The sequence below is a fragment of the Euwallacea fornicatus genome, chromosome 26 (assembly GCF_040115645.1).
Source record: "Euwallacea fornicatus isolate EFF26 chromosome 26, ASM4011564v1, whole genome shotgun sequence".
Taxonomy (NCBI): domain Eukaryota; kingdom Metazoa; phylum Arthropoda; class Insecta; order Coleoptera; family Curculionidae; genus Euwallacea; species Euwallacea fornicatus.
In genome coordinates this window covers 2,820,641-2,836,299 of record NC_089566.1, presented here as the reverse complement: position 1 = coordinate 2,836,299, position 15,659 = coordinate 2,820,641, and the positions used below count along the sequence as shown (strand labels likewise).

The window sequence follows — 15,659 nt, the reverse complement described above, 5'->3', positions numbered from 1 at the left end:
CTAGGCCCTCTTTAAGCCGCAGAATCCTGGTCCTTTTTGTACAAGACAGACTTAAAGTTTAACGAGAAATCCAAAAATGACCAGAAAATTTGGGGGTTGATGTGAAGTAATAATGTTGATAGTTACTTCCGGTATAACCGGAAATGCCTCCATTTTACAAATATTATACCTGGATTCAAAGTAGTCGATTTTGGCCTGAAACCACACTTAATTGGGCTACGATAGTGGGAGGTAATAAATTTTCCAACAAACACGTTGCGTGGCTAATTCTGCATTATACAGTGTGGGCGCAAAGTACCGGATATAATGATATGGTAGTATGGAATATAATATATTGAATAAAATTTAAACCGATGAAACGAGAAAAATGCTCGGATACCCCAACTTTATTTTGGAAATTCACAAATTTTAACATGCGTATAACGATTTCCCATGACGTCATGTCTACGACATTAATGACGTCATACCCTGTTTCTTTCTCTAATCAGAACCCTCATTTTTGATATCGCCATTTGAAAGGTCCAGCGATTCTGCACACACGACAATCAAATTTCAAATAGGTTACATAACGACTTTTTTACGAATAAAGACTTTTTCTTATATTATCCACTTTAACGAAGAATTTCAACTGAGACATAAAAGTACAAAGAAAAACAGAGAGGAAATTCAAATAAGCGTTCAAGCTGGCTAAAATTGAGTTCCTAACACTGAGCACTTGAGTTAACACTTGAGAAGTGATTAATATCATTTCCCTGGTTATTCTAATCTTCAAATCTTCAATTTTATGTGATCGGTTAACGTGAACTTTAGATATCAGATAGTCCTGGAAAAAGAAATCGAGTGGAAATAAGTCGGCAGATCTGATAGGTCATTCAATCGGTCCTCTCCTACCAATCTCTTCGTTCAGGAAAATGGTATTTAAATAATTTCCAACAGGTTGTGAATAATGTAGCGGTGCACCGTCCTGCTGAAACCATTGTACATTATACGGCATGAGGGGACGCTCCGCGTTTGGATAGAGCCCAGCTAGTGCCGGTATTATGTCATGCTGCAGTAGTTCTAAGTAATTCATCCCATTTAGTATACCTTGAATAAAAACGACCCTACGACTGAAAAACCGGCAATTCCTGCCTGTACCTTGACCTCCTGTGGGCGTCGTGCATGTCCTTCCATCGTCCAGGGGCGATTTTCAAGTGCCCAACGCTTGCGGCTCTCCCTAGTGGCAGAACCATTTAAAAACTTGCCTAAATTGCAAAGACCTGGTCGTAAGAAGCCCGTGTGTAAAGTTCGAGGGTGCTACATTGATTTATGTTTTTTTAACTCGTTTTTAATTAATAGTTTTAGAGATTTTGTGCACATGGAACAAAATGGTCATCGATACGTGAATCAATATTTTCCTTTAAAAGGTCTTTGTCCGTCGAAAATCAAAGTGGATTACGACTTATAAGATAACGAAAGACCAGATTCTACTTTAGAGGAATCTGATCTTTCGTTAACAACTGTTAAATGATGACTGGCAGAATTTACACGCGGTCGTACCAATTGCTAAGACGAACTCCGCAGTAGTCGACTCAATGGCGCTCCAAATCTGACCGCTCCGGTCCGCATTGTGGTTAAAATCTACAAAACTGAAGTGAAAAACTGTCGGCAAAACTTGCACGAATTGACAAACATCATAGACAATGGACCCCAAGGCAAAAACCGCTCTATCTGCAGGAAAGGTGATGGAGTCGGTTTTTTGGGATGCACGTGGGATCATTTTTATTGATTATCTTCCTAAAGGAAAAACAATAAACGGAGAATATTATGAAAACTTATTGCAGAATTCGAGCGAAAAAAATTAGGAAAAAATGACCACATTTGGCGAAATCCTCGTCCACCCTATCCGCCAGATCTAGCCCTCTCGGATTATTTTTTGCTTCCAAACTTGAATCAGTGACTCGGTGAAAAGGTGTTTGCCAACGACGAAGAGGCAGAGTTCGAGGTTAATGCCCATTTTGGCATATTCGAAGCTTCTTACTTTAAATAGATCACAGAAACCAAAAGTTTCTCGACCTCAAAGGGGACTATGACGAAAAATAATGTAATATTTTTTATTATTTTTTTTTAATCGTTAGATCGGGTACTTTCGGGAACATCCTCGTACAATCGAAATACCACAGCTAAAGTCTGTCATCGACTATCAAACTGGAAATCGCGACAACAACACAAAATCAAATTGTTTGTAATTTGAAAAAAGAGCACATGACGTCACTTCTACGACATTAATAACTTCATAAGAAATCGTTTGATGTCACGTGTTACGCATTTATAAATTAAGGTTGACGTGTTCGAGCAATTTCCATGCTTTACGTCCATGCTGTATGAAACTCCTAAGAAAGTGTCTATCAAGAGTTAGATTAAAGTCTCATTGCTATAGACAAGCGCTTTTTATAAAAAAAAAAAAGAAAAATTCTAGCGAACTAGGCAAAATATCAGAAAGAAAAACGAACATGGCCGAAGGCATGGCGCCTTTCTCCGGAACCCGCTGGAAAAAAAGGGGTAAAAAAACTTACATACACTGAAATTTCCAACAAAATTCCATCGCTTCTTTACTTCTACCGTGTGTTAGTCAATCTACCAAACGTAAGGAAGATTGGACCATTTCCAGGCTGGCCCCGAGACAATCTAGCTCCGAGCTGGTACCAATACCGAGTGTACCCTTTCAGTTGACGCTCAGTTTTCAAAAAAAATTCGATATTGTCAATACCCATGGCCGGTTCGGTGAAGAAACGCAAGAATCGCTCATTCGACGTTACACAACTTAGAATCAGAGCAGAAATATAAATTTCGAATCATTAATCAGACTGCAGAAGTATAGGAAATCAAGTTATTTCCTCGCTTCAGTTCGCCCCAGCGTTTAGTTAGATCTTAGACTCCTATCGTCCTTCCAATTACTCGCTTCCTAATAATGTGATCTACGTAAGTTTAACTAATATCAGTTTACCATAATGAAGGTAACCGAACCAGCTCCCAAACGAAAATATGGTAGAATTACAATGCTCGTCCAGACTATGTAACGCGAGACGTTATATAGCAAAGTTATTCGTATTTTTAGAGGACACAATGCATAATTATTACATGCAACAATGTCGTACGGCGGTTTTCAAGTTATACAACATGTTGTTTTGTTATCCGACAAAGGTGGGTAACATCAAAGAAAGTTGTAAAGCCCCGTAAAATCGACGGACCTGGGCCCGACCATACATTATAAAATATTATAAAAGTTGCTTATTTTTATACTTGGACTTTGTTAGCCTGAAAGCTGGCTCAAAAGCCAGATTACTGCACAACAATGTTGAATAATGCGTTAGTTTTATAACACCTTTATAAAACTTTACTTGCTCCATACATAGCCTAGACGCGCCTTAACACTTACTTCTACGATTTTTTTTCTTGACTTGAGTTCGGGCTCTTCGTCTAAATTTTTACTGATAAGCTCTTTTATTTTATGAAAAATATTATTCTTAAATTTACTAAGATATGCCTCGTGTTCTGCCTTGTCGTGACTTAATTCGCCCCCCTTCCAGGGGACGCTGAAATGGGAAAAAAACATTGGTTACGAGTACAGGAAAATATTGGTACACCTACTGAAAACACAGTCTATTTTCTTCTGGAATCGTATTTCGTATATGAGATCGAAAGACTTCATGTTGTGATTGGCAATAAGTTTTTAAAGAGTCTGAATACTGGTGCATTTTATCCTGCAAAATACCTGTGTGAGTGCACCGAGGCTTCCTCATGGGGATTACCGGCAATTACCCTGTAAAATTCTTTTATTTCGTTGATATCTTCGTCATGGTACTCTCGTATTACACTCACTACATGGTGAGCAGTGCCAGGCGCTAAACCTGAAAAAAATAAATAGATTATCCCCTACTTGATCGTTATTTATTTGCGCTACGTACGTTAAGCCCTTTAATACTATAAATTTAATTTGCTATAGCCATTGGTTTGGCCAGATTTTGCAGCTAATCCGCTTAATGGGTTTAGAAGCCAATAATTCCCAATATACCTACGAGCGACCATGTCTGGACAATTTAAAAATTATTATCTCGGCAGATGGAAGAAAATGGCATTTTCTCTATTTTTCATTACTTTAATAGTCCCGCTATTCAAAGCCGCAAAGTGAAATATTTCGCGAAAGGTCCCGAAATGATGACCTACGTCATACCTGAGTTAGGGAAAAGGGGAAGTTGCAAGTTCTTAAATTTTATGACATATTTAAGTTTTTCTGGCAAACGCCAAAGCAACGGACTCGTTTCTACATAGCTGCATTAGAGCTTGTCTGTGGAAACGAGTAACCCGTTTAGTACTTAGTCAAATTATTACTCAGAGTAAGCTGTTTTAGTTTCATGGTAATTTTCCTACAGTGTTTTCACGTTCCGTCTGGCATCTCCGATAGATGATTGCGAATCCCAGAAACACTCAATATACAGGGTTCGCCATTATTTTTATTCGCCATACGCCAATCAGCGCTCTTATACAAAAAAAGTATGGTGCATTAAAAAGATGTTTTAAAGCTTTTCAGCACCTCTGACTTTCATTTACCACTTTGCAAAAACAAGTTTCAAAAAACACCAGTTTTGTGATAATTTCTTTCTGATGCTGCATTTTTAGAGAAATTTCTCTAATATGGCAACGCCGCAACCAATTTAAAATATGTTTTATGTATTTTCCTTCTGGATTAAGGTTTCATCAAATGGCATAAAAAAAGTTATGGGTTGCTATCTAAAAAATTATAACTTTATGCTGCCCAGCGAAAACGGAACGCTCTGTATAAACAAACAAAAAATTAAATCACGCAGCTTTCTAATATAAACGAGTACTGTACTAAACATTTCATATTGATATTTATACAAAGACACCAGGAACCGAGGCCGGAGTAATGGCGAACCCTGTATATGCATACGTCCGTTTAACATGAAATTAACGCGCATGGACGTTAGTACGAATTGTCTCGAATTTTTAAAAATCGCTTTTCGAAATTGTGCTTTGAGGTCTCTCTGCGATCTGCCTGTTACAGCTACCGAAAAGCGTTCCATGCCATCAGAAAGCTTTGAGTTTTCTCTAAAACTCCCCATTCAATGCATTATTTCTGCAAAATAACGGGGAATATCGTTAAAAGAATAAATGTCTAATGATATGGATAGATGGCCGGATAGATGGATGAATGACGCAATAATTGACGATTTACATATATTCCCCCATGTAGGATAGTGTACGACGTCAGATTCGCGAGATATCTCACGATTTATTTTCCCACGTGGGGGTAGATTTAACGACCCCTCACAAAACTATAACATTTTAAGTAAGACAAATACAAGTTGTCTTAGAAATGTTGTGGAATAAATTCGAGCCCTACTGGAATAGAGTATAACGTCACATTCGCGCGACAGTTGATCAGCTTTCGTTCCCGCGTAGAAGTAAATTTACCCTTCTAAAAGATGTCAACTATGACAGTGACGCGTCCCGTCACATATTTGAAAGATATATCTCGCCACACGTTTAAGCGCACTGGAACAGTGCGCGACCGTAGATTCGTTGGGCACTACACTATGTGTTTTCTGTTAAGAGAGGGAGTAGTTTCAACCCTTCACGGAGTTGTGTCAAATGTGAGAGTGACGTGTCCTGTCACGCGTTTGAAAGACATATGTTGACACGCATTTGAGCTCGCTAAAATATCGCGCAGCTGCACATTCGTGTGATATTCTACTATTTGTTTCTGTTTTTGTAGGAGAGAGGGTAGTTTCAGCCCCTTACAAACTTACGTCAAATATGACACTGACGTGTCCTGCCGCAATTTTGAATTTGCCACGCATTTAAGCCTGCTAGCACAGTGCGAAACTGTAGATCCTTAAGATACTCTACTGTTAGTTTTTTTTTAAGTCGAGGAGAGCAGATTCGCCCTTCGCAAAGGTACTTTAATTATGACAGTAACGGAGCGTCCTAGGGAGCAAGCATGTCACAAATTTAAATCCTGCCGCTAGACCACTGGAGCGGGGCAAAATATCGCATTCGTGAAATGTTCGTCGTTAAATCTTTTCTTACGGGGCGGGCCTCTTCCTTTCTTCAAACGCGACGTCCATTAGGTGTTTTAAGGGAGTCACGTTACCCCATTGAGCCGCGCGAAAGTGGCGTACTACGCATAACAAAAGCTACGCGCGGTCCTGAACATTTGGCCGCTCGACGCACGATAGAACGAACCGAACGCCGAACACGGCCGGGGCCAGTTACACGTTTGCAAATCCTGCCGGTTTGTTTCTCCGTCCGAATAGATTTGTTCGGCGTTCGCTTTGTCGTACCTTCCGTTGGGCGGCGATAGGTTCAGGTCTAAAAGAAGCTTTTGTTCCACGTTCCGTGTCTTCAGACGGTGCAAATTTACTTCTAGGAATTGTGCGTTTCACGTTCCTTTTCCGTGAATGAATCCTCTGATCGCGGGCACTCCGACGATATCTGAAAGTTCTCTATGTGAAACCGATACAAATATTTTTAAACCGGCATCGTTGCGAATGAACAACAAGGCAATTATTCATAATATATCAAAGTTCGACACACTTTTGTCCAGCTCCCAGATAATATTGGAAAACCATTAACTTTCCCTGATGGCATATCTGGAAAACTTATTTCGGCTACGTGTCGCTGTATCCACTTTGATTACGGACTGAAATGTTGGATATGTGGAATTTCCATATAAGATTGGAAGGAATTCGTTAGACGAATATTAGTAGGAACGTAACGTTACGTCGACGCATTTGACTGGGTAGATTGTTGTTTTATCAAGCTACGTTAAGTTTTTTTTTTAAAACACACAAGTCGTTCGGTAAGTACGTTCCTGAGTGGAGCAATTTATCATCCAGGTAGTGTTGTAATTTCGCAAGGCAACGTAGAAATAATTAAAAATACACCACCTAAGGGTAGCCGAAACAAATAGCGTCGTTTTTACGAGTCTCTGTGAAAATTGCGAAGTAAAATATTGATCAACCCAGGGTTTTTCCGGCTTTAAACCAGCCAATTAAGCAGTCTATGTAGTCTTTTGCCCGACTGTCATCAACTTTGCTAACAAGAAAAACTTTTAGCTTATAAAAATCGACTTACGAAAATTCTTGTCTGCGGTCATTTGTTTCTAAAAGTATGAGCCAAAGCTCTAGAATAAACCGAGCTTTTAAGATGCGAACTCAAATTTTAGGCTTCATTTGAATTACATAATGGTCCCACAACTTTAACTCAAACTTCTCTTAAGTTTTGACATTAATTTCCTCAAATAATCATGTTTTGACGGCCGGAGGAGGAATTTTACTCCGAAACTTTCTTGGTTCTCTTTCGTATATCGCTATTTTGGGATGAATAAATTCGTCACGTTCCGGTGTTTATTAATCGAGGTCTTGGGGTGGAAAACAATATTTCACCTGTGGTACAATAAATAAATTATAATTGCCGTTCGAGCCACTGCCAGAATGAATTCGAAATAGGAATACAATTAAAATCGATAACGGATAACGCTCTTTGTTGGCCCCCACAATGTCACAAAGACTTTAACTCCTCGTTGTCGTCTTTTTAATTTGAAAACTCAACTAGTCAATCGTTTAACGATGGCTTCGTCGATTTAACCTTTCGCTAAATTGTTGTCTTTATTTAAGCCTTACCTGAACGGGTAAGACTCGAACGTACGACTTACCTAAAGCGTAAGTGTACTGTTGCTCCACCATTGACTCTAGCAAGCTTTCGAGTTTTTTCTTCGTGGCGTTAGCTGCCTTTTGATGGCACACGTGAATCAAATTCAATATTGACGAGCACTGTGTTTTCCATTCTTCTGTGCTAATGTCTCTAGAAACAAATAAAGTGCGTACGCACGGCAGGTTTTTCAAAAGTACGAATGCCAATATCTCGAAAATAGAAAAATCCGAAAGCGCGCCTACCATAACGGGGGAGGATGATTGATGATGAACTGACTACCCTCTAACGAATGCGCCCCAGCCCCACCCCGAGTGATTTTTTTTAATGGCGCGGGCATGATTGCGACATATCGTCGAAAAGCGTTTTCAGTAAACTTTCGATGACACCAAATTATCTGGAATTCCCCCCACGAATGCATCCGATAATGGGTAAAATGCAAAATTTATGAGTAAGATACCTAGGCACGTAATTAAAAGATTATCAATCAAGAGTAAGTAAATTACAGAACCGATAATCGATTCAAATTCTTATCGTAATTAAATCAAAGCGGAAGATTTGCCGCTCGATATTAACATTTTTTTATAATGGGTGTTCGTGATTTTCCGCACAACCGCAAAAATGATATTCGCACTCTCGCACATTGACGGAAGCTTCCTTAGGAATTGCACGACACTCAGCAATAATTCGCTATTTGCGCCCTTGAACCGTTTCCGATTGGGTTTTGAACACTGCGGATGTCAAGTGCCCCCACAAAAAGAATTCCAAAGGGGTGAGATCGGGAGACTTGGGGGGCCGTTCTATTTACATTCACGTCCTCGGTGCGCATTGTCAGCAGAGAATTAGCAATAATTTAAAATGCAAAAAACCGGTTCGGTGGCCGTTAAAAACAGGAAGCAATCAAGGATATGACATGAGCTCACTCAAATCGAAGTTCTCGGAAAACTTTCCCGGAATCCATTATTGTCTATCTGTCAGGCACTTATGTACAGGGCGTTGCAATTTGGAGTGTTTTGACGAGAAAAATCCCTTTCTTGACTACACAAAAGTTAGACACAACACTCCAAATTGAAACACCTTGTACTTTGAGTAGAGCATCAACGGGATCGGTCCAAAAAGTTCTAAAATTACACAAAATTCCACTGCATTAGGAATCGATTGAAGATGATCCAGACCGACGAATTGAATATCGCGAGGTAATGCAAACTTTGATTACTAACCAACCCTGACTACTGTTACACGTTCGCTTTAGTGATAAGTCCACATTTTACTTGAATGATGCTTTTAATAGGCACAACTTTAGAATCTGGAGTGATTCAAACCCTCATATATATATATATATATATACCCTATCCTATATCATACCCTCAAACCCTATATGCCTCATATCTTATGAGAGAAGGAACCACTCAATATCCATAAAAACTGAATTTTTGGGCCTGGATCCTTGGATATACTATCATAAGGCCTTTGTTTATTGATTATTGATGGCAATTTGCAAACCGTGATCGTTTAGAAAAAGCTATTGAACCATCGGCAATCCATGAGTTAGAGAATCGGCAAGACGAAAATGACGAACTCTAACTGGACGAGAATTTACTAAGACTTTCACAGGACGAGGCACTGCCACATTTTGTTCTACCCGTTAGGGAGTAGTTGGATGACAATTGCCCCGCAAGATGGATTGGAAGGAGAGGAGCAATAGAATGGCCCCTTAGGTGTCCCGATCTGACGCCCTTGGATTTCTTTTTATGGGGGCACTTGAAATCTGTAGCGTTCACAACCCAACAAGAAACAATTGAAGAGTTAAGTCAGCGAGTTATTGCTGAGTGCCGTGCCACTTTTAAGGAAGCTTTTGTTAATGTCCGTAAAGGACGTGAATGTAATTTTTTACCCTCGTACGGAAAATAACGAACACTCATTATAAAAAAATATATATTCATATCGAGCGGCAAGTCTTACGCTTTGATTTAATCACATCAAAATTTTAAATGAATAACCAATTCTATTACTTAATCCTGCTCGTAAACCATTTGGTTCTATGTCCAGCCGTCTTACTCGTGGACATTGCATTTTAGCCATTATCTGACACATTTGGAGATGGAATTCCAGTAGCTTTGGCACCACTGAAAAATTCATTGAAAATGCCATTCGAAGGTATGTTGCAACCATGCCCGTGCAATTGAAAAAAGAAAAACTTGGGGTGGCCTGGAGTGCACTTCGTAGAGGGTAATGAGTTCATCACACCCTCGATCATCCTCCGTCGTCATATTGTGGTAGACGTGTTTTTGGATTTTTCCATTCCCGTCGTGATTTTCAAGATATTGACACTTGTAAAAATCCGCCCTGTATCCAGGGAAATTCAGAGTTAAACGCACATTCTGTATCATGGGATAGAGTAAGAGCCTACGGTTGAAAACCACGTATGTACAGGGTTTGCGTTGGGGAGCTGAGACAATCCGTGTGTGGAAAATTACAAGTCTCGTGTATTTTTGTTATGTGGAAAAAACCTGACACTGCGAAAAAATGGAACGATCAATCAAAATGAGCATTAAAGAACTTGATCGTGTAAAAGAGCGCTGATGTATCCATTACCTTCGAAGTATAAAGTAGTTTATCGGTTTGTTCGATTTAATCAAAAAGTATTAGTTTTTGATACTTATATAGATCATAAAATGTGTTAGTTTTTCCGTAATTTATGATTTCTTTCGTCAATTTGCGTCGAATGGGCTTGTGGATAATTCAGTTATAGTGAAGCTCTACAGGCCTCGAAAAAGCCGTAAAAACTGAAAATAAATAAAAAAACAATTGAGAATCGGCACTGCGTGATGTTATGAATCAAATTTACGTTTATTTTCTACAAAAAAACTTATTTTGATGAAAAGAAACTGTCACGTTCCATTCAAAGAAACGAGGTAATAGTCGATTTCCGGTTTAACCGGAAGCTATATCAAGTTGAAAACATTTTTACAAAATCAGGTATTTTTTCACAAAACAAAAGTGCGAATTTCAAAAAAAAAAAAAGGACGAGACAACTTGTAATTTTCCATAAGCGGATTATGTCAGCCGCCGAAGACGAGCCGCGTACGTAGGTGAATTCCGGTTGGTTCAAGGTGCAGAAGGATTTGAATTTTTGCCGAATTTTCAAATCGCCCAAACTTGAGAATCAAACTTGGAACGGAACAACTGGTGATGCGTATCTGTTGTGTAGATCCAGGTGCGCAGGCCTCGTGGATTCCAAGTCTGAAGTCAACAAAAGCTACTTCGTGAAATTTTAAAGTTTAGACACCCTGTGCGCAATTCTTCTCAAAAACTACTGCGGTATAATTGAGCTCGGCCATAAAGCGTCAAAAATATGTTTTATTTACTTCAAAATATCAAAAATTCGCTTAAAAATAATTATCGGCGCATTCGGGGAATTTGCAGCGGCCGAGCGCTGCTGCACTTGAAATTTAAATGCGCTGAAAGCTTTTTTCTAACAATTTAATTTGATAAGCAGCTGTTTATTAGATCTAGTAAAAATTGAAGATTTAAAATTTTAGCCTTCCGGCGAAACACGCTTTACCACTTTAAGCCAGCGCTACAGCGAAATGGAGCCGATGCAATAAAACGCTGCAGTGCTGTTGTACCCTAAATGCACCCAATACATCGTCCGATTATGTCCAGTTTTTCCAACTCCCGACAACATTACCAGTGAGATCATTTCGATTGAGTTGGAGAAATTGACCAATGCGCTACTTTAATTTTGTCGTTATTCGCCTAACTGCACGGGCTGGTGGACCTCTGAAACTTTGCTTCAGACTACGCTCATGTGCCAGTGGCGAGCTTTCACTTTACGTTACTAGTTTCGTAATCCCCGTAACTGGGACTTTTCCGCATTCATTGTTAGGTAAAGTTCACTTAAGTAACGCACTAATTTGCAAAATCACGGGACAATTTTCAAATCTTCTGGATGATTTGCCAGGAACAGTAGACGCAAAACAGACGTTCGAAGCTTGCGAAAGTCCAAAAGAAACTTGATTCGAACAAAGGTGTCTGAAAAAAGTTAAAAAGGAGGAAGAAAAATCTTGACAACATTAAAAATTATTACAAAAATTAACGTTCAAAACTGCTTCTGTTCGTTTTGCAGTTCCTCTGCCTCTACTTAACGCACGTTGATTTTAATACAGGGTGTCTCCAAAAGGTCCTTACAACGCTCTGCCGCAGGTAGCTGAGATCACAACAGAACGAGTCAACCACGTTTGCTTTAGTCCAAAAATTGACATTAACCGGGCTGCAGGGTGGCGAAGTTATTAGGGAAGTAGGGGGTAGGGTTAGTATGTTAGGGAGGATCGATTCGACTGCAACGACAATAATAGTTCTTCCTTAGCAACGAAAAATAGACTTGAAGAGATCGAGCCTGGAAAAACTTATGCCCTTTTGCATTTACTTCAGAAGCGTTTCTCTCGGAAGTGTTGGTAGTTAGCGACTTGATTAAGGTGCAATCTTTTTAAGCAAAAACGCCGCGCAAATACGTTTTTTCACCCAAAGGCGGTTTGCTGTTGCAGTCAAAAGGGCTTTAAGGACCTGAACAGGTACCAAACGCGCACGTGGCGCCCCCTAGTATCTACACGAATTTCGCTTGCGGACATGAATTCTTCGTGCCGTTTAACGATTACGACTAAAAACGAAATTTCACATTTCAACTTTGCCACCCGGTAGCTCGGTTATTGTCAATTCTGGGACTGAGGCAAACATGCGCGAAACCGTTATACTTTGATCGCAGCCACCTATGGTAGAGCGTTGTAAAGGCCTTTTAGGGGCAACCTGTATAACTGATCGCTTCGGCAACACATGTCGATTATTCTTCCTTGGGGAAGCGGATTGCCGCAATTATTGCCGTTGCCGTTTCTTCTCCATGCACTCACTTCTGACGTCACACTTAGGTTTAAAAAATTGATAAATGCGATAATTTTTCTTTTAAATTTTCACACCTTTTTTACTGAAGTTGCTCGAAACAAGTTGAGTTTACGAGTGGTTGTAGAATTTTCTACGTTGAAGGTTTCTGGCAGGTGGGTGGTACCGTGCGAAATCCCATTGCAATTAGCCAGTCTCGTGGTCCTTTGAGCGCAAGTCTGACTGTCACTTGGCGCATCAGTGCCCGATTTAAGGTAATTAAATCTCGTTTTTTCCTAATGATTATTTCGGAAGAATGCTAGATGGGAGAATTACGCGTGTCGGGCGAGTGTCCGTCCTCCACGAGGAACTCTGTCGGTTTTTCCGAAAAATTTTGTGCAATATGTCTTAACGAAAAAAATCGGGCGTCCGGGGCGGCAATCTGTTAGACACGTGACCGGTACCCTGGGTGTATCGCAGCACCACTTACGTCATCCAAATTAAAATTCGACAAAAAAAAATACAAATCGAGAACGATTAATCTTGTGTGTGTTATTTCGGACTGTAGGGAGCTGCTCTACCCCCCGGCAGGGCATGAATATTTAACTCCGAATCGCTCTAAGTGGCAATGTTTTAGAGCCACTCGTGATCGCCACATAATGCACAACTAATAATTAATAACATTTCAACGAATTGACACAATAACGAATGACTGAGTAATTTTTCCTAGCAAACCACATAAAACGAATCTCTGTAGACGTTGTATAATGGAAAACGAGGCGATCTTTTGTTCGCCAAAAGGAAAGTTTAATTTAAATAAATGGCAATCTTTTGTTTAACGAACTGCTAGACACCTACAGAGTGTCTTATTGTTTAAGAGAAAGAGCCCCCTTTGTTACCAAAATTACGGGTAATTCCAGAATCCACCTAGTACGGAAAATATGAAATTCGCGGTCTCGGTTGTCTTCGGCTAATGATTAATAACTCGGATAGTGTTCTGAGGGGTTTATTCGTGGGGGATTTGAAGCGAGTCGATGGACAACTACGCTGAGTAATTAACTTACTTGATATCACGTAACAGTACAAATTCATTTTCGCCCTTACTATAGAGCCGCGTTAATATATCACTGCTTTCCCCTAAGTCTTTCGCAACGTTGATCAGGGACCAATATACGTCTTCATCAAATCTCTCGGGGACTATTAAGGGGCCGCATTTATCTCCTACCAAATTCTGAAACAAAATTAATGCTTTGTACTGGACTGTAAGTACTTGTTCACTCCCCAACACTTACGAGGAAAAAGCAGCCTCTGGATATTTTATGACAGCTCCTAATTTCGTGTAAATGATCCTTGAAAATCCAGGGATCGTACTGTTCTCTTTCGTCAGAACCAAAATGCATGTCGACCAGTTCGACCTAAAATTGTCAATTACACGGGGTGTCCGTAAAGGTGACGTCATAAATTCTAGGGGTTCTCGAGGAGGCCGAAGCAATGCTAATGCTCCGTATTAAAAAAATCCTAGCGGGCTTCGTTGCCAGGTTATTCGCTCTGAAAGTAAGAAGTTAAAGAAAGTATTTTATATTGTAGCTCTTAAGCAATTTTCGTGGTAGCTGGACGGTTAAAACAGCTCTTGGTCGTGCTCATTTTCATACGTAAATGGATGTTTCACGTGCGCTCCTTATACAGGGAAATGCAAAATTTCTCGTTAAACTCGTTCATTTCTTTTGGCCAGCTGACGAAATCGGTATTTCTTATAACTCGATTTTCCCTAAATTCCCCTACAAATACAGTACTTCTTGCGCCACCTTTGAGAAAGTCACGCTTTGCCATCAATATACCACGCGTGCCAACAATTCGAAATAAAACAAAACAACTATTTATTATTAAAAAAATAATAATAAAAAATAGTATGTATTACAGCTAAAGCCATCGAGAATGTTCAATATGAGCACCTCGGAGCGCAGCCTCGACAGCGTCACCTTCTACAAGTCCCACCATTAGATCCACACCTGCGCACTCCTCGTTGCTGAGCTCCGGGATATTATTCAAATAACTAATATTGAATGTTAACGTGAACATTATTGTTAACTTTAGGTCCACATTTTATGTTAAACTGCTATTTTAATCGATTTCAAATTGTTAATATGCATGACGCACGTCGATAACGAACTGCGGTTTTCTCAAAGACGATACAAGATGTGGATTAAAGTGAGGTACATTGAAAATGGCGAATAACGAGGTCGGTTATAACGATAAGTCGCACATAAAGACGGAAATTCGACTGTTTGGTCGGATCTGCGTTTACCCCATTGTAAAAACGTCCGCAAAAAGGACACTTTCGGTGGTTTGCCAGCCGAGTCCAACGACGCTACGGGATGTAGTATAGTAATTGTAGTATAAAGTCGATACTAGCGGCATTATTTGGGAAGTGGTTGAAAGAGCGATCGGCATTTTTTTAAAAGTACTGCTTCGGTGGCTTTCCAGACAAATTCCAGAAAATGTCTTTTTTCTATGCACGATCGAGGGCACTTATGTGATTTGCGCGTGGAACTGCTGAAACGCCGCTTTGTCTTCTGAGTCCAAGCTGCTTTGTGCGGAATTTCTGATTGGTGCTGGCAATGTCGAAATCATGTTGCAGTTATTGTAAATACACAAAAAATCGGTTCCTTTGAGCCATTCATCGACGCTGAGCAACCAAAACTGCGACAAGGGCATGAGCCATAGAATCTGAGGCTTTCACGTGTCGATACTTTCGTTTAGGTTCCGTGTCGGTACCACCAGCGGTACCGCTCTACCTCCCCTCTGCAACCCCGAACGGTTTCGGGCTACGCAGTTATTTCAGCGACGAAAGGCCTCTGAAAGAAACCAGTTCGAATTGAATTCGTTCACTTTAACTCATGTCGCAAAGAGTAAGCGAAAATCACATAATATTTGAATATATAATGTGTTTCATCGTACATACGTAAATACAAATAAGTTCGAAGCAATATTAAATAATTTACGTTTTATTATTTATCTTTCATAGTTTTTAATTTTTTTAATTATTTTTTGCCCTTTTCATGTTTCTTTAA

General features: G+C 39.8%; 1 protein-coding gene across 2 annotated transcripts in view; it reads right to left on the bottom strand.

Moving 5' to 3' along the window:
• Nucleotides 1-15,659, bottom strand: part of LOC136347069 (protein qui-1) — a 124,381-nt gene that overhangs the window by 65,477 nt on the left and 43,245 nt on the right. For both annotated transcript variants that reach the window (XM_066296714.1, XM_066296715.1), the window contains exons 5-10: nt 13,881-14,003; nt 13,653-13,819; nt 7,718-7,866; nt 3,802-3,890; nt 3,631-3,743; nt 3,419-3,575 (exon numbers count right to left, since the gene is read on the bottom strand). In XM_066296714.1, the coding sequence (XP_066152811.1) occupies nt 3,419-3,575; nt 3,631-3,743; nt 3,802-3,890; nt 7,718-7,866; nt 13,653-13,819; nt 13,881-14,003 (798 nt within the window). The remainder of the gene's footprint in view (nt 1-3,418; nt 3,576-3,630; nt 3,744-3,801; nt 3,891-7,717; nt 7,867-13,652; nt 13,820-13,880; nt 14,004-15,659) is intronic.